This window comes from Ostrinia nubilalis, chromosome 8 (assembly GCF_963855985.1).
Source record: "Ostrinia nubilalis chromosome 8, ilOstNubi1.1, whole genome shotgun sequence".
Classification (NCBI taxonomy): Eukaryota; Metazoa; Arthropoda; class Insecta; order Lepidoptera; family Crambidae; genus Ostrinia; species Ostrinia nubilalis.
Window position 1 is genome coordinate 15,174,287 of NC_087095.1, and position 13,204 is coordinate 15,187,490.

The 13,204-nt window shown below is 37.0% G+C and overlaps 1 protein-coding gene across 1 annotated transcript; it reads right to left on the bottom strand.

Moving 5' to 3' along the window:
- Positions 1–883: 883 nt before the first annotated feature.
- Positions 884–11,519, bottom strand: LOC135074017 (membrane alanyl aminopeptidase-like). The gene is made up of 15 exons (XM_063968323.1): positions 11,425–11,519; positions 10,207–10,769; positions 9,159–9,323; positions 8,314–8,628; positions 7,725–7,908; positions 6,478–6,719; positions 5,795–5,987; positions 5,060–5,249; positions 4,846–4,946; positions 4,559–4,735; positions 3,713–3,897; positions 3,081–3,248; positions 2,488–2,634; positions 1,754–1,841; positions 884–1,592 (listed from the first exon to the last, which is right to left on the bottom strand). Exons 2-15 carry the CDS (start codon positions 10,767–10,769, stop codon positions 1,080–1,082), a joined length of 3,231 nt encoding a protein of 1,076 aa, XP_063824393.1. The 5' UTR covers positions 11,425–11,519; the 3' UTR covers positions 884–1,079.
- Between the last annotated feature and the right edge of the window lie 1,685 nt (positions 11,520–13,204).

Here is a 13,204-nt window from a genome sequence, read left to right on the forward strand (position 1 = left end):
GAGTATAGAACTGAGTAATAATTTTATTGGAAAGTTTACGTAAAGTTGAGCACTTATATGCCACCGTATATAAGTAGGTACAACATTTTTTTATCAAAGATAAATAAATTATCAAGTAGTAATTGCTGATTCATTTACAATTTAACCTTGACAAACCAAAAAAAATGTAAACGTTAAAACAGCAGGTTTTATTTAGACTACAAAAATGATGTTACATCATCAGAATACTCGTATGATGTTCTCTTTGTATCTTATTGCTTCATGTACACTGAAATATTATAATGTCATACCTGAATAGCGTTATAGGCGGCTAACTTTAACCCAACTCGGCTTAATTTTCCAATCGATAAAAGTATCTTCCAGATTTGATGTGATGCGTTTGATATTTAATAAGACTTCTAGCCAACGTATGTGTAACGTCTGCATTAAATTGCTACGGCTAAATAAAAAAAAGCTTGCAAAATGCATGTTACTATCCTACCATTTACGAACTGTCCAATACACATAATATAGGGTTTTCCAATAAGAGGTATCATTTTGATATTCAAAGAGAAATGATTTTTGAAGCATAAATGATCGGATGTTAATTTCATTATAAAGAGGAAGGTATACCGTTAATAGTGGTAAATAATATCAGGCAAATTACCACCACGACCACGCTTACAAGACCGTATCCTTTTCATGAAAATTTCCCAAAGTGTCTGCCCAATGTCTAGATCTTGTGATTTAACATCTTGCAACTTCTTCCTTTGGGGCCACGTAAAAGAGAAGGTCTACGCCAACAGCCAAGCGTCGATTCAAGACCTCAAAGATGGAATTAGTGAGGCTATCGACTAATAGGGGCAACTCTACATTAACTTTTATATAAAAAAAAACACACAACCAGTAACAAATTGTTAACTTACTTATATGTATTCAGATACATTCAGTTTTAAATCTAAGGTAAACAATATCCATTGATTTTTATCACTGAAACACCATTTGCCAAAAATACACTACATACCACAACTGAAGCTCGAATTGTTGTCACTGCCTGATCTTATTATAATATTAGCTTACTACTTAGGAATGAAAAATGTTTACAAAGTTACGTTTAATATTATAGCAATGGTGATGATAAACATTGACAAAAATGCTGTGTTAGCTGAATCTGATTCCGGAGTCGTTGTTTCTATTAAAGGCGTCGTTGCATCCGATGACGGTTCGTCGGTAACGGCTGAATCATCGGTAATGGCTGAATCATTGGTAACGGCTGGATCATCAGTAACGGTTGGTTCATCAGTGGTCGTTGGTTCATCAGTGCTGATAAGTTCATCAATAACGGTTGTAGGTTCATCGGTCTCAACAACCGGCAACTCGGGAGTGGTTGGCTCTACCAACTGCGGCGCCGTGACCGTAACTGGTTCCTCAGGGACGACCGGAGCAGACGTACTGGTCTGGTATGTCTCATCACCCTCATTTAAGTAATACTCTATGTCATTTTGGACGTCGGCGGCCCACTGTAGCGACTGGCGGGTGGACTCTATGCCGCTGTAAATAGAGTTGTAGCTTGTACCAAACTCTTCTCTGTTAGCGACGACCCAGTTTTCATACTGAAAGCAAAAATATGTCATGATTTACACTATTGTAGACATCGTTGTTACTATTATCAAGCGTTGGCCCATACTTAGATAGAACTTAGCACTGAAAATAAGTTATGATAATGAAAATTTAAATAAGAAAAGTGCATAATCAAGTTTAAATTGTTATTTACCTCTTCAATTTGTAGAATATTCCTCAGTCTTGATGAGATGTAAGACAGAGGAGTAACATAATTTATTGGTGTCAAAGTGGAGCCAAATCTAGAAACAAAAAAAATAAATATTTAATGTTGAAGACGTTTTAAAAAGTCTAATAATAACTCGTTAATAACAACTTTTGGTTTCATATGTCTCGAATTAAATTTTTGAGCAATAAGATTGATTCATGTCACTGGAATAAACGTAATTATTAAGATGGCGTTAATAATTCCAATGTAAGAACTATTTGTGAAAACTCTTTTGGCAAATGTGAAGTTTAATTGGTAACTCTATGTGTGTTATAATAAATAATAAATAAATAAATATCCTTGGACATTTTACACTGCGCTTCTAGTCCCAAACTAAGCAAAGCTTGTACTATGGGCACTAGACAACGGATATAAACATACTTAAATACTTTTTTTTTGTAAATACATACTTATTATACATAGAATACACCCAGTCCAATACAAATAAATATGTTCATGCACACAAATGTTTGTACTGTGCGGGAATCGAATCCGCTACCTCCGGAATAGTAGTCCGTCTCGAACCACTACACCAAACGGCCGACTAAGACCTTTATAGAATGCTGTTAGTTTTCCTGACAATAAAATAAAATTAAAATAAATAATATGTCGGTTAAGTTTAATTGGACCATTGAAATTGTGTTGTCTATGTTATATTTGCTGAAAAATAAGACACTTACGCAAGAGCAACTGCAGTGACGTTCCTTTGAATGTAGCGGAGCACAATCTGAGTGTTGCCTTCATTCCCATTAACTGCGGCACTGAAGGCTGCAGTGTAGTCTTGTGGTCGCACGATGAAGTTGTCCTCGATTATTGCGTCAAGCAGCCTGAAGAACATGCCATTGATATAAATAAAAGCTAATGAAGACCTCTTGATAACCAAAGTTAAAAAAAAAATGATACTTTTAACACAGAACTTGGTCGATATTAATTACAAGTTGATTAAAATTCAAGAAGAAGAGAGATTTTCACTTCACATTTTATATTGAACTAGCTTTTGCCCGCGGCTTCACCCACGTGAAATTCAGTTTGTCATAGATCGTCATAAATTATAGCCTATATGTTATTCTGGGTTATAAACAATAATGCTGTAAAGTTTCACCAAAATCCTTTCAGTAGGTTTTGCGTGAAAGAGTAACAAACATCCAGACATCCATAGAAAATTTCTCAATCATAATATTTTAAGTAGGAAGTAGGATAGGAAGTAGGATTAGCATCCCTTCTAGATGCATCAAGATTTTAAAGCAACGTGCATTCATATGGTTTAACTTACTTGATCAGAGAACTCTCATGTGGAGTGCACCCTAAAGATTGAAGCAGCAGGATTTTCTCAGTGTATACGTTGTGATTTAAGAATCGTTCCCATAGGAATTCAAAGTCCTCTTCAGTTCCTTGTCGGAGGGCATTGCAGTAGACCCAGTTACGGCTATCCACTGGAACTCTAGAAAATTAAAGTGATAATACCAAATAATTATTACACCAAAAGTTTATTCAGGAGGTATAAACTGCTGATTATTTGGTATGTATAAGTTTTACTTTAATGCTGTTCGAGCCCGCAAATATGTCATTTGATATCAATCGTTTTCAAGGCGAGAGTGAATAGGCACTTACAGGGCAGATATGTACCATCCTAGACTGCATCTCACTTAACACCAGGTGCGATTGCGGTCAAATACTTGCCTTGTCTAGCATAAAAAAAAGTAATAAGTTTATCTATTTTGAATACTACATGGCGTTGTATTGAAAAAGCACGTGGTGTTAAAGTATTTTATCCATTTTATAAGTTAGTTTAATCAAATGTTTTGTAATAAATTATCTACGCTCTAGAATTTGACTTTGTTAATCACTGGCATGTTTTTCCATAGTTGATTTATGTAATAATGAAATAATTTAAGAGATACATACTCTGTGCCAGATTGGCGCAATGCTTGAAACTGAAGAACAGCGATTTCGCGACAACCGAGTTGGTTTAAGTTGCACATGAATGGCGCTAGCTGGTAACGCAAGTACGACTGCATGAACGATTCGTTAGGAATCGGATAGTAAGTCAGGTGATTCATCACTGCGGTAGCCCATCGCACGATCATTTCCTGAAGAAATAGATAATTCATCGTCATTTCAGCCACAGGACGTCCATTGCTGAACATTGGCATATGACAATATTACTACTATTAATAACACCAATATTGTTGGGGTGCCATGATTGTGTCAGAAGAAAATCTTGTCGTTGAGTGTAGTAGCGACATTAATTCTGTACATGAAATATATTTTCAAAATAACTATCAGGGGGTGATTTAGTGATCGATACTGATGCCTAAAATGCAATCAGTAAAATTTTTGTCTGTCTGTATGTCTGGATATCTGTATGTTCCTTATAGAAACAAAAACTACTCTACGGATTTTAACGAAACTTGGTACAATTATTCTTCATACTCCTGGGCAGGTTATAGTATACTTAGGAATTCCCACGGGAACGGGAATTAGCGGGAAAATCTTTTTGTATGAAAAATCTAAACCGCTTAAGTTAGACGCTTGAAATTTGGCATGCAGGTGTCTTATTAAACTTAAAGCTTATTTACAACAGGATATTGCAAAATTCCCACGGGAACGGGAGTTAGCAGGAAATAAACATTTGTATGGAAAAATCTAAGCCGCGTAAGATAGATGAAGGGGGTAAAACGGGATCCACGCGTACGAAGTCGCGGGCGGCCGCTAGTGTTTAAATAAGATAATGTTTTGACATATACTCACATCAAGCCGGTCAAGGTACGAGGAACCAACAAGTCTATTTCTTATCCAGTTGAAGCCAGTGATAGCAGCCACCCATGGTGTGTATTCGGTCTCATTTTCGAGGAAGGATATGATGTTGAAAGCTCTATAGTAGTTCATGATTCCAGATCGAGCAAATTGAAACACGTCGTTTATAATCTACAACAATAAGCGATAGAAATGAACATAAATCTCTTGCCTTAATTTTAGATGCTGGAGGCGACCATTGAAAATTATATTCGGAAAACAGATGAATGTGACTTAAATACCTGAGCTCTATTGTGCTCGTGGATTTGGGTTCTACTCAATCCCCTCAAGGCCATGACAATAAGGTTCCATGTGTAGTCATCGTAATTGACTCGGTAGAAACCTATGCAAAGAAATTAAGATTAATATTCACTGGAATAGATCTTTGGTATGTTCTATACTATACTACATTATTTTATTTGATTTGATTTGATTTTGATAAACACGAATTCGTACCAGTTTGTTGTTTGTTGAAAATAACCCACTCATCGCCGATGCTGTTGCGGTTGATGACGGTGATAGCGTCTCTGATGATATGAGATGGCTTAGTATCTTGAAAGTCTGGGTTACTGGCCGTAGCAAACGTGATGGGAACTATCCAGTTAGTGTTAGTTGTAGAGTAACCGCTGTTGATGTTGAAGCGGCGCTATTGAAGTAAATAATAGTATAAAATTATGTAACATAATGTACATCAATAAGGCTCGGTGCAAATGGGCCACCGATCACAGCCACTGGTGACTGTCGAGCGCTACAGCTACATTTCTAAGAGTGTCAGAAGCAAGCGACAGCCACCGGTATCTGGAAGCCGTTACATTTTATAACCCGCTTAATATTTTAATCCAGCACATCTCTAGCGGAGGGTGAAGCAGTGCGACAGTGGCGGGTGTCGGCGTTTTGTGTGGCACGTAGTGACCACTGGTGGCGAGTCGCGGACACTAATGTAGCGAGTGGCCGCCACCGGATACACGTGTGCGGCGCGTCTATTTATTGATTTATTGATAAAGGTACACCAACAGCAATACACATTTAAGACATTCACAGTATACCTACAACACATATTGGGGTTTTAGTTTAAATATTAAGTCTATACAAAATATATTAAAAAGTGTGTTAAGTCGCGTGGTTGGCCACCGGTGGCTGTGGTCGGTGGCCCATTTGCGCCGACACAAAAACGAAAAATAATAATATTACCTGATAGATAATCATCTGACCAGTTTGGTGGTCAACTTGAACGTTAAGTACGGGATGTCCTGGCTGTTCAGTCCAAGTTCTATAGTAATCAATAACATTGAATCCTTCTCCGTACTGAGCAATTGAACCAGTAGCCACAGCCTCGTTTTGCAGAGCTTGGAAAAGATGGGTAGGCAGAGCAGTGTTAAAGGACCTAGAACAATCTTAGTTTTAATGTCTTGGTCAAACAATTTACAGGAATTTGATCCATATTGCCATTAAAAACCTACTGTATGTACGAACGTAACAGTTTAAAATGACATAATACTTATTTATTCTTAAACTATTATTTGCGATTAGAATCGCTTCTCAAGAAAATTAAATTTCAAATAAACAACTTGCTTACATCTAGGCAAATACATCCTAAGCCCACAAGATGTAAAACATATCGCCCCCAAAAGATACTGCACTACCTAATGGATGCAGGACTCGGAGGCGAACTGTAAGGAAAATAGTGGCGATCACAATAGATCGGTACGGGTCGCAGTGATACTGGGACTTCATAGAACCAGAATAGCCGCTCAAAAAAAAAAACTTGAAATAATCGAACTGCCGAAGGCCGTGGAAGGTCGTGGGTTCGATTCCCGCCTTAGGCAGTTTATTTAAAACTAAAAATATACAATTTATGTGTAATATTTACATACCGTGAATTCAAATATCTTCTTAAGCCATCCCTATGAACAGTGAACCCCAAAAGATGGTCAGTTTGTCTAATTATTGCAGCTCCTTTGTTGTAACTGATTGCGGAGAACATAGATCTCACTTGAACGGGATCGGCAATTCCAGGGTTGGTTAATGGATGAGGGTTATCAGCGGAATCAGTGAGCATCGAGGTATGGACCTGTTCGTTGATGAAACGGCTCCCAAGACCCATTTCAGGTTCGACCTAGATTAAAAATATACCTTTTGTTTTATAAACAGAATAGGCTAGCTTCCTAAAAAACTTTCAGTCCATCAATTACATTATCAGAAATATTGTACGTGCAAGTATATTTTTATTTGTCAAAGTCATTACGAAGATATGATGCGTTGAAGTTCCGGGCGAGGTCACAAAGTGCTACACTTTTAAGGGGTTACCTACACCATATCGAATTACAAATGATCGAAAATCAAAATATCGAACACGTTTCATCGAACGATCAGAATATCGAACGATCAAAATATCGAATGCTCAAAATATCGAACGTTCAGAATATCGAATTTACAAATGATCGAACGATCAAAATATCGAGGTAAGGGTTCCTTGTTGACTATGGTACCCAAAAGTGGGAAATAAAAAAAATGTTTTTAAGAATTTATGTTTTATTTACATTAATCGTATGACATTTAATTAAAACCTCTATGTTGGTTTTTCGATATTTTAATCATTCGATATTTTGATCGTTCGATCATTTGTAAATTCGATATTCTGAACGTTCGATATTTTGAGCATTCGATATTTTGATCGTTCGATATTTTGATCGTTCGATGAAACGTGTTCGATATTTTAATTTTCGATCATTTGTAATTCGATATGGTGTAGGTAACCCACTTTTAAGCACGCCTTGACGTCTCGGGCCTCTTCTTATGAATTTTGGCGTGCGTTATCTCTTTCAACTTTCATTAGTTTGAAAAAGTGATAAATACGCGTAGAGTATTTTTTGATAAGTTAACCGACGGACTTAATATATAATATTATATGTCAACGTGAAATTGTGAACTCTGTCAGTTTATAATATAACGCGTTAGATTGTAAACTAACAGTGGGTTAGGTTAGGTTAGATTGTAATTTAAATACGTCAGATTATAATCTGACGGAATTCACAATTTTACGGTGACATATATAACTTAATTCAAACTCTTTCTTTTATCCCTATTTAATAATATTAAAATAAACATAAAAATGTCTTACCCATTCAGTCAAGTAGTACTGATAGTATCTAGCGAAACCTTCGTTGAGCCACAAAGCGTCCCACCAGTCACAAGTGACGAGGTTACCAAACCACATGTGGACTATTTCGTGGGAAATTATGTAGGCTATTATTTGCTTTGAGTGACTGTTTGTGTGTTGTTCGTCGTACATTAGGTACGCTTCCCTGTTAGAAAGATAATTACAGGTAGGTAATTCATAAAATATGATTACTGTGTCACATAATTTAAGATAAATTAATTGGCATATTGAAGTCAAGATGTTGATTTTGACCAGGAGTTCATGAACAATTTGTTTGAAATTAAAAATAGGGTGATCGCTATAGTAATTAGCCAATACATAGTTATTGGCCAACTTGCCTAAAATGAAAAGAAACAAGCCTAATGGAAGTTATTAAGAGAGGAAAAGAGACAAATATTTTTTCTGAGCAATACGCAATCCAATGTAGTAAATATTTTTGTCTCTTACTTATTAACAATCCAATATGCCAATAACTATGAATAGGCCAATTACTATAGTAATCACCCTAACTGCATATTTGTATAATAAAATAACATACTACTACTATTACCTGTAGGTCAGAAGTCCCCAGTTTTCCATAGCTCCATCAGAGAAATCTGGAAGAGCTGCGTGTGTCATCTTAACATACGGATGGACATCATAGAAGTCCAAAGCCGTGTAGTCGCTCATTGCGGCTAGAAGGTCCTGTCCAACTTGAAAAGCGTAACTCCCTTGGTCAGATTCTATAGCACCGGGTCTGGCTATAACCTCGTACATTAGGTTTTCACCTTCATATAGTGTTATACTAGAGTAGTCTGCGACTATTATAGCCAGAAGGTAAGTTGACATCGTTGGTGAGATATAGAAAACGTCATCTTCGTAGCCTCTGTGAATAATTTAAAAAACACACTCGAATTAAGAACCTCCTTCTTTTTTAAGTCGGTTATATAACAGGAAATAAAACATACTATCCGTTCGCTTTAAGTTTGTCGCTGGCGATATGACGTCACTCGAAGGGAATCGTCTATAACTATAACAAACTATTATTTAAAATATTTTTTATTTATTAATATTGATAAAAATTGGGTATTTGCGTAAAATAAGACACATTAATTGCGTTTAATCACTAACTAATTGCGTTTAATCGCGGTTGGGAGAGGGGACGCGCATTCCACGGAACGGCAAACTTAGCGCGAACAGGTAATACAGATATTCTGTAAACAGACTTCTCACATCCTTGCAGCATCATAACTGTGATTTTTAGAAGGTTAAAAGTTTTCAAAGGAAACATTTTGTACTTATTTTGGTGCGACTATTTAGTACATTGTTGTATTAATTTTGCTTACATCATTTGAATGACAATGGAATTTGATTTCATTCGCTCAATGAAATCATAACAAAAATATACATATTTACGTTATATTCGTGGTAACGGTCTGCTGCAGTCTCATGCCAGACCAACTTCGGGAAGCTGTGGGCCTCCGGACTGTGACGCTGAAGGTGGCTTTGAAGCTTGGCTCATCGTAGCAAGGAAAAGCGAAGCGAGCTGACGTAGCTGCAAACTGGGAAGAAGCCATCCAACTGAAAACAAAACATAACTGTGACTGTTACTTCGATAGTGAGTGTAGTGGAAGTTTATAAATGAAAAGAGTGGACTGTATGAAATTAATTATCTATTCGGTATAAATTTACAATGTTATCGAGACCGTTTTGTGCAAAGTCGTTGAAGAGAGTGCGTCAGGATCGTCTTCTTAGATGTTCGCTCGCGAACCGAACATTGCTCGTTCGTTCGCCGAACGCTCGCCGCTCCCTCCGGTCACGCCGCCCGCGGGCAATGTCCGTGAGTAGACGGTGACCATGTTCAATATTCTCACCAGAGGGCTTAGTGTGAGTTTACATCAAACTTCCTTAGTGAGCGCATTAAAAAATAATATGAATATTAGTTCTTGAAAATTTCCGTTAGGGGCGCTGTACAATCCGTCATACATTAAAGTCATTTTTTACGCGCTCACCAGTGACGACGTTTGATGTAAACTCGCACTACGCCCCCAGCTGTCAGTATTCTGTATCTTGAAATCTTTACTTCAAGGATGAAGGGTAGGTACTATTGGCCACAGTCCCAGTTACCCATTTCCAGTCATGTCGTCTCGTTCTATCGCAAAAATCACCATTTTGATGAGAGCGAGAGAAAAAAAATGGTTGTGACATACGGACGGACAGATGGACAGACAGACATGACGAATCTATAAGGCTTCCGTTTTTTGCCATTTGGCTACGGAACCCTAAAAAGGAAATGCGTAGCCGGTTCTGTGGCCCACTGTACAACCGCTACTCCATCGTCCACTCTTAAGAGAGCACTTCACGCGGATTGTATTAAGATATGGTGATGACGATTAAACAATATTCAACATGCAATAACAATATTCAAGAAATCATAAAATAAAGTTAGTACCAAATTACTTACTTGACAGCGTCACTGGCGCTGTTTCTAAACCAGTGTTGATAAAGACCGGCCATATCGTTTCTCAAAGGAGCATTAAAAGCAATACTAAGCGAATAAATGACATTAGTCGTCATGCTATATGCAAGTGTGGTGTCCGTAAGATGAACTCTCAAGAAGTCGTATTCTGGCTCCAAAGAGAACGTTACGGGTACCTCAGAGTTTCCTAATCTCAATGTTACGGACTCAATATTCAGATCTTGAGCATGGATGACGACTTCGTTGACATCTACTTGAGTTGCGTGTAGTAAGATTTGCACCTCACCCGAGAAGACGTTTTCGGGGATTTCGATCATCCACAGTAAGTTGTAGTGTGTAGGTTTAGTCGTAGTAGGCAGTCTATAGGGACTGTTTCCATCGGACCTTGATAGTTGAGTGAGAATAGAGAAATCATCAATATTTTCAAAAGGTTCTCCCTTTAGTTTCTCATCGCCGAAGATAGTGTTTTTGTATGGCAGAGGATTCTGGGGAAATGCTTGAGCAGCAATGCATACTGCGGCAAGTAATATGAAGGTAATGGTCGCCATCTGTAAATTTAGTTAAATACTTCGTGAGTAAAAGTTTATATAAATATTATAACGTTTACTTTGAAAATACCTATATTAAAATTCAAAATATTGGAGTTACTATACCTATCTATGAGTATTCTTCTACAATATTATTTACACAATGTACTGGCTTAGGTATATAATGTTGTTTTAGGTATATTACATAAACATTTCCATTGAATTTTGCAGGCTTTTCATTACTTATAAGCGCTTGTTAATTAAAATAACAGACGTTTGTAATATTAAAAACAACCCAAATGTTGATGCAATTTTTTTATGTTTAAATATTGGAGATGCTCTAGTCAAAGTCAAAGTCAAAATTTCTTTATATGTTTAGACTTATTAGTCTAAACATACTATTTATTAATAGTTCTTACAAATCGTCATTTTGCTCTTAAGGAGCCTCTACATGTCTCATAATCTTTATACCCTACCAGCGCTTCGAGACCAACATTTGGCAAGTGCTGAGAAGAAGCGCCGCAACAAACTCAGTCCCCACTGTCTGCCGGTTAAGATAAATAAATAGAAAAAGCAGTAGTAGGTACATTTAATTCAGGAGCAGTTCACTGAATTTACCACGCATTCTTGTATGCTTTAACTTATAAGAATGGGTATATAAAAAACCTATACGTACCTCAACGTTGGAAAGCCCCGACGACACTACCAGACACCGGTACAATCAACCACTCCTCGCAAAAAATAATGTACGAGTATTTAATGTAAGTTATCACATTATCGCAATCACTGATATCTATCTAAGGTTAATATTATAAATTATAGGAATTCGTCATTTTATCAAAAGGTACAATCAAGCCGCAATCCATGATGCAAAACAACAAATTGGTATTAATTTTTTTGCTTTCCAACGATTCCATTTTATTCATTTGTAGATACTGAATGTTGAAAAAACATAACATTTCAAAATAACTATGGGTCTTAATAAGGCGATTGAGGAAGGAAGAACATAGAGAGTTTTAAAAATCAAAATGCACTTTCAGATAGAGCTACGAATATTTTTGTCTAGTAGGTAGAGAAGGTATTAAAAGTATTGATGTGATCTAGTTTAAAAGAAGATAGAGATAGTGATAGTGGGAATTACCTGTGCAAGCTCCATAATAATAAAAATCATACAACAATTTAATTTATTAAATTTATTTTATTGAACATATTTTACCAATATACAGGTGTGGTTTTGTAAAACAACGCCCATCTCAGGAGTAGTAGTAGGTAGTATACACGACACTGAAGCAAAAAAAAAAAATAGTCCCACATAACCCACTGGCCGTCCCCATCGACCAGTTAAAAACGGACGTCAAAAAAAAGTTGATGCAATCATTCTGATCAAAATGTTCAAGTCATATTTTCCTTTCTTGTTCTTCAAAATTCTTGGTTGAAGTAACTATTTTTACTCTTGAAGTTGATATTTTTAGATGATTACTAACAACATTTTCAGTTCAAAGGAAATTCTGCTGTTAGTATATAAGACCCTTTGCCAATCCTTACTGATGTACTGTATAAGAGTTTGGGGAGGAGCTGCTAAGTACTTAATGATCGAGCTCGAAAGAGCCCAAAGGGCAGTTCTCAAAGTAATGCTAAATAAACCTTTCAAGTACAATACAGATCGGCTATATTCAGATGCAGGAGTCTTGAGAGTCCGTCAGCTGTTCATACTACGGGCTGCCACTGGCATGCACACTATCACCCTCAAGTCTCCTGAATACGAAAAGCTGTGTAAGCAACGAGTCTTCAAGATCCCGGTCCCAACAGTACGCACAAAATTTGCCAAACGTCACCCTACTTCTCTGTTACCGTTTTTATACAATAAAATCTGCCGCAAATTAAAAATTAAAACATTGACAACTCGCCAGGCCAAACTTGAAATAGAATCTTGGCTTAAAAACCTTGATTACCCGGACACAGAATGCCTTCTTACTTAAAGACTAAGAAACCTCTATCACACACACACACACACACACACACACACACACACACACACACACACACACACACACACACACACACACACACACACACACACACACACACACACACACACACACACACACACACACACACACACACACACACACACACACACACACACACACACACACACACACACACACACACACACACACACACACACACACACACACACACACACACACACACACACACACACACACACACACACACACACACACACACACACACACACACACACACACACACACACACACACACACACACACACACACACACACACACACACACACACACACACACACACACACACAACTAAATTTACATATTTTGTTAGCTATTAATAAGAATAATAAATAGATTTTAATTATATACCTATACCTACCTACATAATTACTTAAGATGTAATTTTACTTGTCATCCTTTAATAG

Coding starts and splice junctions, on each gene's coding strand:
- LOC135074017 (XM_063968323.1), bottom strand. CDS start 10,769: ATGGCGACCATTACCTTCATATTACTTGCCGCAGTATGCATTGCTGCT. Junction 9,324..10,206: donor AGCGCCAGTGACGCTGTCAA/GTAAGTAATTTG, acceptor TTTTGTTTTCAG/TTGGATGGCTTCTTCCCAGT. Junction 6,720..7,724: donor AGTACTACTTGACTGAATGG/GTAAGACATTTT, acceptor TTTTTAATCTAG/GTCGAACCTGAAATGGGTCT.